The sequence below is a fragment of the Vigna radiata genome, chromosome 5 (assembly GCF_000741045.1).
Source record: "Vigna radiata var. radiata cultivar VC1973A chromosome 5, Vradiata_ver6, whole genome shotgun sequence".
Lineage (NCBI taxonomy): Eukaryota > Viridiplantae > Streptophyta > Magnoliopsida > Fabales > Fabaceae > Vigna > Vigna radiata.
In genome coordinates, this window is record NC_028355.1 from 21,897,378 (window position 1) to 21,915,241 (window position 17,864).

General features: G+C 30.9%; 2 protein-coding genes across 2 annotated transcripts; both read left to right on the forward strand.

Moving 5' to 3' along the window:
• The first annotated feature begins 1,988 nt into the window (after positions 1–1,988).
• On the forward strand, positions 1,989–3,739 carry LOC106760466. Its single transcript, XM_014643895.2, has 6 exons — positions 1,989–2,012; positions 2,102–2,340; positions 2,469–2,727; positions 3,021–3,200; positions 3,282–3,437; positions 3,538–3,739. Exons 1-6 carry the CDS (start codon positions 2,001–2,003, stop codon positions 3,712–3,714), a joined length of 1,023 nt encoding a protein of 340 aa, XP_014499381.1. The 5' UTR covers positions 1,989–2,000; the 3' UTR covers positions 3,715–3,739.
• Positions 3,740–8,471: 4,732 nt separating this feature from the next.
• Positions 8,472–12,745, forward strand: LOC106762571 (polyadenylate-binding protein RBP47C). Its single transcript, XM_014646559.2, has 6 exons — positions 8,472–9,240; positions 10,394–10,859; positions 11,567–11,622; positions 11,717–11,847; positions 11,944–12,040; positions 12,360–12,745. Exons 1-6 carry the CDS (start codon positions 8,887–8,889, stop codon positions 12,519–12,521), a joined length of 1,266 nt encoding a protein of 421 aa, XP_014502045.1. The 5' UTR covers positions 8,472–8,886; the 3' UTR covers positions 12,522–12,745.
• The last annotated feature ends 5,119 nt before the right edge of the window (positions 12,746–17,864 follow it).

Sequence of the window (17,864 nt, forward strand, 5' to 3'; positions counted from 1 at the left end):
ACATAATAAAAGAATAGCTCTTAAAAATTCAATAAATAATCTAAATTGTATGATATCCAGTGTCGTGCTTATATTTTAATATTTATATAATGCAAAATAAAATCATGTTTAAAAGGGTCGCATTGACTTTTTTTACAACTTAAGAAAATTCTAAAAAGATAATCATTTTATGAATTTATTTGACTGTTTTGATATTTGCAAACCCTGTCCAATAATTTTTATAAGAATAAAAATAATACAAACTTTCTTATCCAACCTTTGTAAAAATTAAATCACTCTTAAAAACCTTCAAGTTTTAGTGAAAAAGAACTGTGTGATGCTGATTTTTGACAGAGTATATATTACAATTTTTTAGTAAATAATTATTTACTCATTTGAGGAATTCATAGAAAAATTAAAATAGTGTAACTCATATAATATATATGGTATAGGAAATAGCAGTTAGATTGATCAAATCTTATTATTCTGCTTCAATTAGTTGACAGTATTCTGAGTCTTTTTTGAGTAACGACAACATTTCTTATAATAGCTAATTACTATTTATATCATTGCAGTGTAAAATTGTTTTTCAGGTTTCTTCTATTTTATTTCTTTTAATTCATTATCCTTTCTGTTTGTTCTGAAATCTACATCCAATGTCAGGGTAAAACAGAATATAGCAAGATTCATGGATACAGGTTTCACTGTTTCATATTCGTTTTTAAAATAAAATCCATCTTTATATTTATTCATGTATAATGAATATATATATTTTTTATCATATTTTTAATTTTATGAGAAAATAAATATATGCATACTTATTTTTATGTTACTTTTTATTGTTTTAAATATTAATTAAATAATCTTTTTTATAAAAAAAAACATCATATTATCAAATTCAATATCAAATATTAAAAATAATTATTATTATATATATATATATATAGTTAAATAATTATTAAAAAGGTAAAATGATAAAATAATAAAAAATATACTTTATAAATAATTAAAATGGAAAAAATAAAAGTTTATATAAATATTTTAAATTACAAGTGAAATATGTTTTTAGTAATTTAAAAATGAGGACGAGATATTGAAAGAATTATGACAATAAGGCGAATATTTATATATTTATCTCATCTTCATATTTAATTTTAAAATACTGAATATTATTCATATTTATATTCAGATAATATAAAGATTCTTATTAGATTCATTTGTTTTATTGTATGATATATACTGATATTTTAATTTACATATATTTACTAATATGTATAGTGTAAGATACACTTGACCAATTTTTGTCTATAAAGTATCTAATTTATAAAATGGGTATTTTATGATAACAATAATGTATAATATTTGATTTTGACAATGTTTAATAAATATGGTTTAATTTGGATTCAGACAATGTTATTTTCATTTTTATTATGTTTTCAAATACATGTCCTATTATTTTATCTATATAGGTTTTTTCTAAGTGTAATAGTTTTTTCTTTTTTAATTTTGTTTTTCTAAATAACATATTAAAGAAATGAAAAAAAAAGTGTATTAAATATAATAAAATTTGTTTAAGTTTTAAATACAGGATTCAATAGTTGTTATTTGGAAACAGTAGAATAACTCTTTAAAAAATATATTTATATAACTTGACAGTTATATTCATCCACCTTTACTAGTTAGGTATAAAAAAATGTTTTTAATTAACTGTACTTTCATAAATACCTATGGTTATGTTATAATTTTATAAATATAGAAAATAAAAATTTAAATGTGTGTGATATCATAGATTTATAAATAAAATTACAAACATATGCATAAGTTTAATTTAAATATCAAATTCGAAATTCGAGATTTAAAATAATCCGATTTTTGGAAGCATATATATAATTTGGCAGTAAACCCTCTGACCTTTTCTCTCGCCATGTATCTCTCAAGCTTTCCAACAAAATTTATGAAACCATGGCTTTCACTACTCTCTTCTTTATGGGTCTTTTCTATTTTCTTCACCAAGATCTTAAATGGAATCCAAAGTAAGTTCTGGGTTTCTCTTTTCATCATCGTTTTTCTCAGTTAGCTTTGCCTGCATGCCTCAGCTTAATTGCTACCTTTTCTTTAACAGGACCCTCCGGATATAAAATCTTTCAAGAAATTCCCATTAACATTGAGGTTTGTAGTTTTAGTAGTCGCCGTCCTTTGTGGAATTTACATTTTCACAATATCTGTAGAGCAAAAAGGTGTAAGCACCAGTAACAAGTTCTTAGAAAACACTGTCTTCAAGCACCCATGTCATCATCCTCCTGCTGTGGAAGAATGGGAACTCTCATACTTGCACTATCCAGAACCCAAAACCTTTAGCAGGTATCATATATATATACCTATATGTTCAAATCAGGGGATCTATTTCTCTTCAACAATTTCATTAATACTATAAAACAATGAATGATAGTTTATATATAACTGTTGATGGTTGTGCATTAATTATACAGAGAAGAGTGTGCCTGCAATCCTGTTCGATTTTTCTGCATTGTGTCAATGCAAAGATCTGGGAGCGGTTGGTTTGAGACATTTTTGAACAGTCATATTAATGTAAGCTCTAATGGAGAAATATTTTCAGTAGGCAAAAGAAGGACTAACGTTTCTTCCATTTTGGAGACAATGGATCAAGTTTATAATCTCGACTGGTTTTCTAGTGCCTCCAAGAATGAGTGTTCTGCAGCTGTTGGCTTCAAGTGGATGCTTAATCAGGTACAAAACAAACCATTACACACTAAGTAAGAAAACTTAAAAGTTATTATTACGTATTTTTATGTTGATGTGTAATGCAAATTAATAGTACGAAAATTATTTAATTAAATGGCCATGTATCTTTAGCCAATTCAAATGAGTTATAGTAATATAGATTAAAAAACAAATATTATTTTAAGAACTTAGGTTTAAAATAGTGTTAATCTCAACTTATGTTTCATTGTACGTGTGTATTACGATGATCTGTTTTGAAAAAATAATGTTTCAATTTCCTATAATATGTCTGAATACAGGGTTTGATGGAACATCATGAGGAAATAGGAGAATACTTTGAACGAAGACGAGTTTCTATAATCTTCCTATTCAGAAAGAACTTGCTTCGTAGAATGATATCAGTGCTAGCGAATGCCTACGACAAAGATGCCAAGGCACTGAATGGAACACATAAGTCTCACGTGCACTCTGCAACGGAGGTTTCTACTTTGGTTTCCTTCCTTCGTATAACTTGTGTTTGTTGACTTCAATTGAGAAGTGATTTAGTTGTGGTTGTGCAGGCTAAAATTCTTGCCAACTATAAACCACGGGTGAATATCACATTGCTCATACCAGAGCTAAAGATAACGAAGGAGACAGCAGCAAAAGCCATCACATACTTTAGGAACACTCGCCACATTGTTCTCTATTACGATGATCTTGTCCACAACCGCACTGTAAGGCACATTATGCTCTTCCAACCTTAATTATTTTAAGATTGTTTGTGTAATTCTTGGAGATTTCGTTTGCGCATACACTGAATGTTTTATGTTGCAGAAACTGAAGGACGTTCAAGAATTTCTAAGGGTGCCATACAGAGATCTGGAGAGTCGTCAGGTAAAGATACACACTGCCCCATTATCGGAGCAGATTGAAAACTGGGATGAGGTCCAGAAAGAGCTCACAGGGACACCATTCCAATGGTTTCTCGGAAAAAATTCTCAAATACAGTAGTAGGTTTTGTCACAACATTCGTCCAACATTTAATGCTTCTATATAGGTTGTACATATGATATGATATCAAAGGTTTAATGACTAGGGAGTAGACATAAGATTATATTGCAAGCATTTCAGTGCCACTTTTTGGAAAGTAATGACAGAAAAATTCAATCTAGTTATCACAAGAAAATTTTTTTGTTTCAATATGATCAAAACTGAAGATCTATCACTCGCTTCTCCAATATAGCACAGGATAAATTGTTTTCTTGAGCTTCTTTAAAGTACAACCTGTTATTAAAAACAAAAACAGAGAGGAAGTTCTACTTCTATGCCTAATTTTTCACCCACAACCAAAAATTCACTGTCATAAGAAATATAATTAATATGGAGAAATCCGCCGGTGCCATTGAACCAGAAATAAGCACATACAAAATGGCACTATTGAACTATAGTGTTAACAAATTTGAATATACATGTATGGAAGAATTCATCATTATTACAAAGATTGCAACTTAACACAGTAAACATTAAGATACTGGATATCGTTAGTTATATAATAACAGTATATGGCCTAAAATTGGTCAGACAATTTAAACCTTTAATAAAAACTTTATAGAGGCATTGTACACATAAGAGATCAGTAGTTCATTTTACTTTGCGTATAGGCAACTATAGATGTATATATTTCTTATAGAATATGATGAGAAAGCGAACAAAACATATCCTTTCACTGTTTAGCGGTCACCGGTCACTGCTGACGAACTTCCCCAGCTCTAGGAGCCAACCCAGATTTTCAAGAAGCACTCAAAATTTCTCCTGAAGTTGATGCAAGTTGAGGAGTAAATCATTACATTCATTTGACTAATAATTTTCATTCTTGGAAATTTTCACAGGAGGGTGGATATGGATCTAAGTGGGGTTCAAAAGGTTATCAACCTTTCTTTTACTTGCAGTTTTAGTGCGCAGTTAAATATGGTGAAGATCTCCTACACTTTTTTAATAGCATATCAAAACATCATGTCTCTCTCTTCCATTGCAACATTTTAGTGCGCTTTTCTTTTCTATTTTTCTAAAATTCTCTCACTAATTAAAACTGCTTTTTAAGAAAACAACTGCTTTTTATTTTTATTATTATTCATTAATGCTTTCTTACTAATTCATTTTACAAAGTGAAACAGAACAATGTTTAAAATGTAATTTTTCTATTCAGAATAATCAATTCAATTGTCACAGGAAATTTTTACCTATTTTTTGTCGGCAAATGAAGAGAGTATATAGGTAGGACATTCATGAAATTAACAGGGATGAAACTAGAGAGACAAGTTTATTTTTAAGGCTAAGATGTCGTGAACATTTTTTTTCCCTTTATTTTAATTTCATCTAACATTAGCAATTAATTTTTACCTAACACTTGCTAACTGCGTATTTAAGTTATTATTTCACAAAATTTTTATCTCTTATTTATTTCTTCATAAATATTCACAAGAATATAGTGTTCTTCAGAAAGTCGTCCGAAACTTATTAACTATGGAATAGCCTCCGCAATTTTAATAAGATTCAAGTAAATTTTAACTAATAGCAAAAAAAAAAAAAAAAAAANATATATATATATATATATATATATATATATATATATATATATATATATATATATATATATATATATATATAAAATACACTATAAATGGTTATTTATCGATATACCTGAAAGACATGCTATTATATATACTCTCTTTTGATATATTTATACCTTCATAAAATTCTATAAATTTATAAACTTAAAATAGTTTTGTTTAAAAAATAATTTTATTAAAAGTGATTATTGAATAATTTAAAGTTATTTATATATTTGTAAACTTTGATAAAATTTTAGTACCTATTGCAGGCAGAAGGTCTACTGCAATAGTGGCACAGTTACTACTTCCAATAACTGGTGAGAGTATGGAATCTAGCCAAGGCCTAGGGCCCCCCAAAATACACTTGGCTTCAAACCAGAAACGTCTAATCAGGATACCCATAGTGGCTATACTATTTCTTTTGCACCATTTCTTCATTTTAAAATAATTAATTATATGTTACTTTTCTTTTTTACTAAAGATCTATCTTATTTAATAAAATCAATGTTAAAATTGGCTCTTGATGAATGTTATTCTAAATAAACTCAAGACTAAATTTTTAAATATATTATCTCTTCAAACAAATTTTTCAATATATTTTTTATTATTCATATATTGTAAAACGAAATTTGTATTCTTTGAGTGTAAATTAATAACACCAACACATTGAAGTGCAGACCGAAATAATAGTTGCATGCAACGTGCAAAACACATAGTAGTAGATTGAAAGATACTCCCACATATTGGTTCCCAAAAGGGAATCTTGGAGGAGCATAATCATGAACAAGTTTACATTCGCCATTAATACTTACCCACATTCTCATTAAAATTATACATTAATTTCAGTTGAGTGGCCTATAAAAACTCACAAAACACACATTATTTTCAGGCACAGCTTCATATAGATCTCAGTTTTCCCAAGGGCAAGCTTCATCATGGGCAATTCCAGGATTGAGTTCATGGTCAGTGCTATTTTTCTCTCCTTAATGATTTTTCATGGAACTTTCTTAGCTCAGGGAAGGCCACTGCAATTGCAGACAAAGGTCACAACCCATGAAAACAGTATCACAGAAATGGCTACTTCAACTGTAGCACTTAACACCAAGAATCCACAAAATGACAGTGTCAGAAACTGGACTGTGAACGATTTCCAACCAACAGATCCAGGGCACAGTCCTGGTGCTGGTCATTCCTCCCCACGCGCCGACATTCCAAAGCCCTAGATAAACTGTTAATACTACACTCTGCATTTCACACCTTTCTGTATGCTCATCACATTTGGAGAGAAGAAAAAAGATTGGGAATCCAATATACAATTTAGGTGTACAAATAATAAAGGTATTTATATCTGTAGATGGGGATTAATTATGTCTATAGTTATGTATATCCCATGCATACAGAAACCTGCACATAGTTTATGGCACTTCATTAATTTCTGTCTACGTTTTACACTGTAAGTATTAAATATATGCATCTGTAATTTTAAAATTCTACTCGATTGCTTTGTAGCTGCATGTCTCATAACTTCTTTTCCTTCTTTCATACTCTTTTCGGTCGTTTTAAATATTAACTTTCTTTTACTTAAAAATTGTTTTCTTAAGACATTATGCAACTTTTCAAATAAAGATCACAAAGCAAGTACTACCCATAGTTGCAGGTTGAGTAGGTATAGGTGCTGTTGCAGATTTTAATGGCTAAATAACTACATATGAATGTTGAACAAGTCCAGTTGGAGATGTGCTATTGTTATATTTTCTTAGCTTGTTATGCCTTCTTTTGCTTTCACGGATGGATGTTGAAGAATTTAATTATGAATTTAAATTATATAAGTTGAACATAATATGAAAAATAAGATTTTTAAGTTTATCATCTAATGTTTTTGAGTTAAAAATAATTTTATTCCGTTTAAGTCTTGCGCATATTTTATTAATGTTGAATCTTGTGTTTGATTATCGATAAATAAAAACAGATATACGAGTAGAGTGTGGAATTTATTTATTTATTTTTTATGAAATCAATCTCATTGATACTTAATCTAGATGATACAAAAAAGTAACATTTTTGTCATAAATAAATTAAGTTAAGACTTTAAATTTAATTAATTAGATTATCTTCTTGAACTAGTCAATTATGTTATGTAACATGTAGTTGAATTAACCAAGTGTAATTCCCAATCACATAGTAATAGCCAACTTCTATTACACCCGGGGGATTATGAAAAAAAAAATATATAATATTTAGTTCTAATTTATAATCATACCAATTTAAGTAATTTAAAATATATTTTAATGAAGTTGGAAATTTATATTTTTGAATTTCAAATCTAATCTAACTAATTAGATTTAGATTGAATATGGATTGTTTATGTTGTGTTGGATTTTAAAAAACCCTGAAGGGCATCTCGTGTTATCCTATAAAAGATAGAAATAATGAATATTCATTTTCATTAATGTGAAGTACTAGGTCAATTTAAAAGGGAAATAAATAAATGTAGTGACAATTTAGTAAATATTAAAATATATGCTATATTAATTAAATTTGAATCAATGTAAAAATAAATTACATTAAATATTATATTCGATGTAAAGGCATACTTTTAAAATAACTTTAAAATGTGGTTCACTTCCTTTGTTATTCGTTGGAACTTTTTCTCACACGTTTTGAATTTCTTCCATCATTGTGTTTTTCTACTTTTGTTGTTTGATGTCTTTTTTTATTTTTGTCTAGTCTATGTTAATCCTGTATCAGGGTTTTGGAGGCTGATTAAAATTTTATTCTATTGTGTGATTAAAATTTGAAACTAATTGATTTTAATATTTTATATAAACATTTATCGCCTTAAAAAACGATGATTTTTTTTTTCTAAAAAAAAATAGAGCACAAGGAGGATAGAGAAAGTGGTAGTACGGTGCGCAGATAGTATGGTAGCATAGCATAGTCCTGAACCATGTGATCTGATTCCAAGGCAATCTACCGTGCCGTTAAGTATTCACTGCCATTAACTTCCCAACATCACTGACCACCGTAACATAAGTTATGCGAGGTTAAAGTTAAACTGTCACACACAAACACACAACGAACGAACTAAAATAATAAATAATATATATAAATAAATAAAAGATAAGAAAAATGCAGTGAAGAGTGAGGGAAAGAAAGGAAGAGGTGGCGGCGGATCCTGGAGAGAGAGGAAGCGAAGTTAGCGAAACATAGTAGGAGTGTTATGCATATCCCTGATTAATAGATCCAACGGTTGAGATCGCATCCCACCATTTGATCTAAGGGTGGAAAGGGGAACCGCGTTCACGAAGCCAACCCAAGAATCCGTCATCCTCATCATAAATCATAAATCATAAATCATAAACCATCATCCGCCTCTTAGACCCTCACCGCGACCTTTCTCAAAATCCAGATTCAACCCTTCTCTCTCTTTTTTTTTTTTCTCTCTCTCACTTCACACATACTCGCGTAACGAACTCGCCTCGTTCCTATTTTTATTTAATTATTTAGGGTGAAAGAAGGAAGAAGGAACAACCGAGAGAGGCGCTTGCCGTAACGATAATTGAGAGAAAAGATGCAACCTACATCGAACGGTTCTGATTCGCAAGCAACGGAGCAGAACCAGCAGACGCCGCCTCCGCCGCCACCGCCGCAGCCTGTGCCCGTCCCGCCGCAGTGGCTCCCGATGCAGTACCCAGCGGCTGCCATGGTAATGCAGCACCACATGATGCCGCCTCAACATTATGCCGCGCCGCCGCCGCCTCCGCAGCCCTATGTCGCCTATCACCAGTACCAGCAGCAGCTCTCGCACGTGTCGCACGCGCACCATCAGGGATCCAGCGCCGAGAACAAGACCGTATGGGTCGGCGATTTGCATCACTGGATGGATGAAAATTATCTCCACCGCTGTTTCGCTTCTACCGGCGAGGTCCTTCTCTCTCTCTGTGTATATATGTTTTCTCGTCCGACACGTTAACACACACTCGTACTAGTGTGTTTTTTCACTACTTGTTTTTTTCTTTCAAACGTAAGACTGTTCCTGTTCGGTTTCTTTGTTTAAAGAGGTTGGGTTCAAATCAACATTATTGTGAGATGAGGAGTTTGACGTGGGTTTTTGACAATTGGATTGAGCTTTCTTTGTTATGATGTGGTATGTGAATTTCTTGCATGGTTTCGTTTTGGTTTGGTGTCAACCTCGGCAATGTAAGAAGAAAGGGTAGTCCTTTTTTTTTTTTTAATCGTGTCATAAAAAAAGGTGATATACTTTTAGTTTTTTATAAACATGCTAATTGAAGTTTAGAAATTGGATAGAATTTTCAAATTGGTTTTGTGTTATTTGAAAAATTCATTCTGTTTGCAAATCATGTAGCCAACCTCAACCTGACCTGTTTAATTAAGGTTTTGTTGTGTTACTTGAAATTGTGTTAGAACCCTTATACATAAGGAGGATAACGAAGAAATGTTGTGTCACAGTGACTAGTGAACATTTGGTAGGTTGCATTAGATTATAAGTTCAAGATGAATGTTGCCTTTATATATAACCAAAATGTTGAAGAAACAGTTTTTTTCATCTGCATTATGTTGCAATGAAGCACAGATAAAATCCCTTTTCAGTTTTGTTTTCTGTGTCTTACCTGTTCAACCAGCTTCTCTCTAATTTTATTTTCTGACATTTCAAGCTATGCATAAATTTAGGTGGTGCCATTTGATTCAATTTAATTAAATTTGAATCGGTTGGAAGTTCGAGGGTTAAGTGCCTGTGTGCAAAAATCTGAAATCTTCCGATGTGAGATAAATTTCTTTTGTGTCATTTGAAGTATGAAAAATTAGGATTTAAGTGAATTTGAAGGTTTTTGTCATTGTTATCTGGCTTGGGCTTAAGCATTGAAGGTTTTAGACACAGGTAGAGTTGTTGCAGGTAAGCTAGTTTTTACTAGAAAAAGGTGATTTCGGTGTCATTCATCTGCTGGTGCCATCTGAAGTATAAATAATCGTTAACCTGATTATTCAAAGATTTGTTTGTTATGATGGAAACTGGTCCCTGAGCTTTTCGTATAATTTACTATTGTACATTTTTGCAGATTTCCTCCATTAAGGTTATTCGAAATAAGCAGACTGGTCTATCAGAGGGTTATGGATTTGTTGAATTCTATTCGCATGGCACAGCTGAGAAAGTTTTGCAGAACTATGCTGGGATATTGATGCCTAACACAGAGCAACCTTTCCGCCTGAACTGGGCATCATTTAGCACAGGAGACAAGCGTTCAGATAATGTCCCTGATCTTTCTATTTTTGTAGGAGATTTAGCTGCTGATGTTACAGATAGCATGTTGCATGAAACTTTTTCTAATAGATACCCATCTGTTAAAGCTGCAAAAGTTGTTTTTGATGCCAATACTGGCCGTTCAAAGGGTTATGGTTTCGTCAGGTTTGGAGATGATAATGAGAGGTCTCAGGCTATGACTGAAATGAATGGAGTTTACTGCTCTAGCAGGCCTATGCGTATTGGTGCTGCAACTCCTAGGAAAACGTCTGGCTATCAACAAGGTACGCCAAATCCCAGCCATTGCGTCTAGTATCTGAAATTAAATTATCTTCTTTAAAAGGAATACCGCCAAAAGATATTATACATTCAATTTAAAGAAAAATATTTTAGACGCTTGTTTCCTGTTTTACATGTTTTGCATCATGTTACTGCTGATAGACATTGGAAGCAAATTTGAGCTATATGCATGGATTCATTGTTGGAGTGGTGATTTCAGCATGATGTTATTTGTTCCTTAGTAGGCAAGTAGCTGATTGATAAAAAATATTGAATCTTTGTTTTCCTAATAACCTTTTTCTTTTAAAAGTTGTTTTCTAAAAAATTTCTATACTCGGGTATTTTGCAATCATAAACAATTTTTAAACAATTCTATACATTTTTAAAAATTGTTTCCCAGTGTTTTAAAAAGCAAAAATCATAAACAATTGGAACTTTTTTCTCACTCTCTCTGCTGTCATCTTTACGGTTATATTCAAGTGACAAAGAGTAAACTTTTAGAGAACGGAAATGTGTACAGGAACAAACACTAGTAAATGTACTCAGAAACAAACAAAATTTAGAAAACATATATGTTTGCTAAAACAGTAAACAAACAAGGCCTATGTCACTCTAATTTAACTTTTACATTTGTTTGTCGTGTGCTTGCTGCTGCAAAAGTCTGAAATAACTGTACTAGTTGAGATTTGATTTTGTCCCTTTATTTGTATAGGAAGTCAGTCAAATGGCACATCCAACCAATCTGAAGCTGATGCTACGAACACAACTGTAAGCTTTTCAGCTTTTCATTATTAGGTTCTTTTTTCAGCCAAAAACAAAATTGATGTGTCATTATATTTTCTGTTGGCTGATTCAATTATAGATATTTGTCGGAGGTCTTGACCCTAATGTTACTGCTGAAGATCTTAGGCAGCCATTCTCCCAGTATGGTGAGATAGTCTCTGTTAAGATACCTGTTGGAAAAGGATGTGGTTTTGTACAATTTGCAAACAGGTAGAAGTCCTGACCCTGTCATTTAAATCTTAACATATTCACAGATAACATGGTTTTTGATTAAAATGTGTGTGTCCACTAAATCAACCATTCCAGAAATAATGCTGAAGAGGCATTGCAGAAGCTAAATGGGACAACTATTGGCAAGCAAATGGTTCGTCTTTCGTGGGGCCGCAATCCAGCAAATAAGCAGGTAATCTCTGTCAAACATGCAGGGAAATATGTTCTCAATGCCATTTTATCTACTCTATTAATCTTATTTTAATGAAGTGAGAAAGAATATTATATAGATCTGTCAACTTGTTAACTTGTGTTACTAATTGCTGCACGTGAATTAGTCTATAATATTCACTGTTGTTTAGTATATTTTATTAAATTTTAATGATTTAATTTCTTACTCAACAAATAAAAAAAATGAAGACATGATAATATGTTTAGTTTATCTAAGATTTTGTAGTATATTTGTTTTGGTGGTGTCTAACATTAAATTGCAATTACTGTGTGGGTAACAGTTTAGAGGAGATTTCGGTAGTCCTTGGAATGGGGCATATTACGGGGGAGCTGTTTATGATGGTTATGGGTATGCTTTACCAGCTCCTCATGATCCCAGTATCTATGCTGCTGCTTATGGGGCATACCCTATTTATGGAGGACACCAGCAGCAAGTAAGTTAAGTGCATTGCAGGAGTAGGACTTACCAACAGCATCTCGCCCTTGAACAACCAAATTAACATTCTCCCTTCTAACTTTCTCAAGAATCCCTCCTAATTCTGGAGTGGAGTTGAATTTTGATAACCAAAGCTAGGAATTCAATTAATATTATCATTCGTTTAGACTCATGGGATTTAAACTTGTTTGTTTTAATAATTAAGTATGCTTAAGTTTGTCCTCTTCCTTGCATTTAAATTCTTTATGCTTTTTTTTTTTGGAAATATCGATATAAAAGCTTTTTATAAATTTGTTTAAAACCCAATTTTAGTTTATGTAGATTTATTTTTTCGTTTTCTTTTCCTATATAGATCTTTACATAATTTTGAAGAATTAAATTCGTTGTAGCTTTTATAGCTTATAGAGTCTTATCTTCAAGTGGATAATATGTTATTTTTGTCTAAATCATTAATTTGGAATCGTGTTTAATAATTTAATAAAAGTAGTAATATGTGTTTCCTTAATTAAAAATCATTCATATAAGTTAGTTTTGCATGAGTGTGACAAAATTGCTTAAAGATTATTTTATCCTTTTTGTCTGAGAATTTTATTTTTTAATAAGTAAACCAAATATGCAAAAAATTGTTTTATCTCTTTGATTATAAATTTTGTTTGGTAAATGTTTCTTAAATTTTAAAAGATGTTTTTATTTTTGAATCGAATTTTTAAGTAAAGTTTAAATGTAGTTCTTTTTATATACTACTCAAACAAGTTAGATTTTATTTTCTAAATATTTAATCTAAACTAACATTGATGATTTGGGATGAAACAGGATAATAAGAGTGTATTTGGATTTTAGTAAAATTTCTAAATTAACTGTTGTTTTATGTTTGACATTTTTATACTTTAAATTAAAAATTACATTATACTTTAATTGGCTTAAAAGTTATTATAATTATATTCTTTTTAACTAATTAAATTTTAGAATTTTTTATCACGATGGACTAACAAGTTTAGTTGAATGGACACAGCAACGGAAAGAGAGAGCAAATGTTCACAAGAAAAATTATTATTACAAACTAGTATTATGACAAAAAACAAATAATGAAATTATAATTATTAGAATAATCTAATCGGTTTAGTTCAGTTTGGTTCGTCTTGACTGGGTTCAGTTTTGTTCGGTTTGATTCGATTAGGTTTGGTTCGGCTCGGTTCGGTTAAATTCAGTTTAATTTGTTTTGGTCTGGTTTGGTGTAGTTCAGTTTGGTTTGGTTCGACTCATCTAGGTTCAATTTGGACTGGTTTTATTCATCGGGTTCTGTTTGGCTCGGTCATGTTCGGTTCGGATTGGCTCGGCTTTGATTGGTTCGGTTCAACTTAGCTTGGTTCGACTAGGCTCTCCAAGGCTCGGCTTGGCTAACCTTAGCTCGAACCAGCTCGGTCTACTCGACTTAGCTCGAGCCAGCTCGGTCTACTCAACTTAGCTCGACTCGTTCGGCTCGACTCAGATCAGTTGAGCTTGGCTTGGCATGGCTTTGCTTGTCTCGCATTGGTTTGGCTTAGCTCGCCTCTCCTACCCTAGGCTCAACTTGGCTCAGCAGATCACTCGGTTCAGTTCGATCTGGTTTGGTTTAGTTTGTTTCAATTCAATTTGTTTGTTCGGTCCAGTCCAATTCAATTTGGTTCGGTGTAGTTCGGTTCGGTTTGGCTCAACTCCTCTTAGTTTGGTCTGATTCGGTTCAATATCATTTGATTTGGTTAGGCTCAACTCGGTCCGATTTGGTTTGGTTTGATCTAGTCCAATCCAATTCAGTATGGAACAATTCAGTCTAGTTTGGTCCGCTTCGACTCGATCGAGTTTCGTCTGTCTCAACTTGGCTCGACTTGAACCTACAAAAATTAGTATATGTTCCTATAAACCATGAAAACCCGATCAAAAAACACCACCAAAACAATTAATCAATAAAAAATCTTATAAAAAAACTCAAATATCACATGCAAAACAAATATAGAAAAGTCGAGTTGTTTAGATTAAAAAATGTATTTGTATGAGTTGTTTGGATTTAACATCAAAGCTTTTGTGTGATGTGATGAATGTGATAAATTAAAAAAAGTTTTAAAAGATAAAATTAAATTATTATTATTATTTTATTCTTTGGTTAAAACAAAATATATAATCAATTTAAAAAATAATTATTAATAATATTACTATTATTAATATTAATAATAATATTATTATTAAATAAATCATTAATCATGATTTATATCATAATCATTATTCTAAAGAAGATAATTATTATTTTTTATACTATTAATATAATTATTAATATAATAATTATTATTGTTCATATATTTATTGTTATAAATATTATTATTAAACTCAATTAAAAAAAATTGATGGTTCAAGATAATACATGCATTTTGTTGTTTAATTAGGTATGTAATTAGGATTATCTTCATGACCCAACCTCAAAACAGTGAAAGAAAAAAGAGAGAGGATATTTTAGTAATTATATATATATGTTCAGTTGCATTTCCCATCAAATATTCTTATATATGCACGGAGATGAAATACATAAGTCAGTGTATTTCTGCCCTTCCAAATCTTTTTAAATACTTAGAAACAAACATTATAGGCATTGCGTGAACATTACTTATGCTGAATCCAACACAAACACAGACACAGAATAAAATAAAGTAAAAATTATCTTTACATGTAATGATAGATAAATCAATAATGGTACTTTTGTAGAGTTCATGTTATTACATTCGTAACATGTTATTTATCAGGTAATGTATAAAAGGAAAAAAAAAAGTTATCCACTTACAAGAGTATTTTCATCGGTGATTTCTTATTTATTCATTATTCCTTGAATGAAAAAAATATTTCTTTAAGAAAATTATTGAGAAAGATCTACATCACATTTTTTCCACTAAAATGTGTAAGGAAGAATTTAATTCTTTTCTCTTATTCAACGATGAACAATGAATAAACCAGGAGAAAATTAGTTATAAATAAAAACAAGAATGATCGAAAGTGGTGTATTTGAATACTCAATCGACTAATTACGTAATGCGTAATTATTGTTTCTGAGAAATCAAATACATCCTTTATTAATTAATATATTCACTAAAACTATAAAAAAAACTATCGGTACAAGTATAAATAAATAAAAAATATTTACTTAAGCAAACATATTTTTACTCTTTTATTATTGTCTATTTTAAGATTTTAATGAATTTGTGACTAAAAATTTGTTTTCAAGAAGTCTACAAATTCAGTAAAAGGATTTCTTTTAACTAGTTTTGCTTTCTAATAAAAACAATTACCAATACATACGAAAAGCCTTTTTTCAAAAGAGTGATAAAACAACCCAATAATTAATATTATGAGCCATTTAATATTAAAAAGATAAAAACATTTTTATTCACTTGCTTGGAGTTTGGACAACATCAAGCTCAGGCCAACCTCTAATATAATAACATAACAAGCTTAAAGGTTACAAAGAGACAAAGAAAATAGATTCTAACTCCACACAAAAAACCTTCTGCATTAAAGAAAGTATGAAGAATTCGGAGTATATGGACTAGGGACCATTCTTTTAAAAAATAAAAAATACAACATATACAAATTGTTATAATTGAACTTATTAATAGTTAAGATTTTATAAATCCAATATATTTTTGTTAATTTAGTAGTTTTTTCTTTTACTTACATGTGTTGGATGGTCTTTTTCCCATGAGAAAAATATATACATGGTTATTTTTGAAGTTGTGGAGTTGAAATTTTTTATTAGTATTTGTTATTCAATTCCGTACTGTCGAATTGGAAGATTATTTAATTTGATATATATATATATATATATAACAATTAATTTATATTAAAATAATTATTTACTTTTTTTATATTAAATTTGTATTTATAAAGATATTATTAATCTAATCATAATTTAGTATTGATTGTATTTTTTCGTAAATTAATCAGAATTAAGTATAATTATAAAAGGTAATTCTTCCATCTATAAATTGCAACCATCCGTCTCGAAATAGTCACTATAATCATGTTTACATGTGATTGATTGTTTGAACGGTCTAATCTCATGTTGACTAAATAATTATATGGTATAATTATTTATTCATTTAATAAAAAAATTAACTGCTCATAAAAAAACTTGTCTTTGGAATATGGGTAAATAAGTTTTTTTATTTTTTTATTTTTATCTCAACTCAAATATAGGCTCTAAAAGGAAGTGATGTGTTTGGGTAGACAATGAGAATATGTAATACGAAAACGATACTTTAACACTCTTTTTTAACACAGTTTTGACAACGTCACATGACGGTTGTCAATTGGTCGGATTTTTAAAAAAAGAAATAAGTGTTTTAAATTCAGTCATGAGCATATTTGGAAGGCAAAGAAAATGAATTTTCATTTCGCGCTCTCTTTCATTGACACATTCTTACAGTTTCGTCACTTAGTGTCGCTCATTTCTCTCGTTCTCTCATCTCACTTTCGCTCTCACACTCGGTTTCTCTCAGTTGTCACGCATTGTCGGTGTGTTGGTCGTTCTCGTTCTGTCATCATCACTCTCGTCGCGGTAGGTTTCTGTGAGTTCTCACTTTCGCTGTCGTGCTCAGTTTCTCTCAGTTCTGAGGCGTTGTCGGTGTGTTGGTCGTTCTCGTTTTGTCATCATTACTCTCGTTGTCGGGTGGGTTTGTGTGAGTTCTCAGGCGTTGTCGATGTCTTGGGCCTTGTAGGTGTGCACCGTTGAAGCCCTGTTCCATTGTTGTATTCGGTGTTGAAGCCATGTTCCTTGTTGGTGTGTTGTTAGTTTTTGTGTAAGTGGAACTGCTCGAACACTAACCTAATCTCCAGTAGAGAGGTTGACCAACATTGCCATGATATTGTAGTAGAAGTTCACATTACTGGATGTAACTATAATATTAACCACCCAATATCACTCTGAAGCAGAATAGACAACCTGAATTTATGTTCAAGTTCTATAATTTTTATATTTCAATAAAAGTTTGTTTATGGTTTCTTTGAATGAATGAAGTAGGGTGAACTCATCAAAATTGTTTCTTATCTCCATGATCAGGTGCACAAACATGATTACCCACACTAAAATCAGACCAAAACAACAAAATCACGCCTTAACCATAGGATTTAAGGCAAAAATTGAAAAATTCAGACTATGGTCCCCTGTGAACAAAAAACGGGCTCCCTCAGTTCAACTTTGTGTCCAAATCACAAAATCAGCTCGCGTAATCGTTTACCACTCTGTTGTAAACGATTACTAGAGCTTTTTCTGCATAAGTTCTTTGAGGACATGAATTAAGTTCTTGTAGTCAACATCATAGTTTCCTAG

Excerpts from the sequence above, each read along its gene's own strand:
- LOC106760466 (XM_014643895.2), top strand. Across the intron at positions 2,341-2,468 it reads GAACCCAAAACCTTTAGCAG|AGAAGAGTGTGCCTGCAATC; the intron begins GTATCATATATA and ends TTAATTATACAG. Across the intron at positions 2,728-3,020 it reads TCAAGTGGATGCTTAATCAG|GGTTTGATGGAACATCATGA; the intron begins GTACAAAACAAA and ends GTCTGAATACAG.
- LOC106762571 (XM_014646559.2), top strand. The coding sequence starts at position 8,887 with ATGCAACCTACATCGAACGGTTCTGATTCGCAAGCAACGGAGCAGAAC. Across the intron at positions 10,860-11,566 it reads AACGTCTGGCTATCAACAAG|GAAGTCAGTCAAATGGCACA; the intron begins GTACGCCAAATC and ends TTATTTGTATAG. Across the intron at positions 11,848-11,943 it reads TTTGTACAATTTGCAAACAG|AAATAATGCTGAAGAGGCAT; the intron begins GTAGAAGTCCTG and ends CAACCATTCCAG.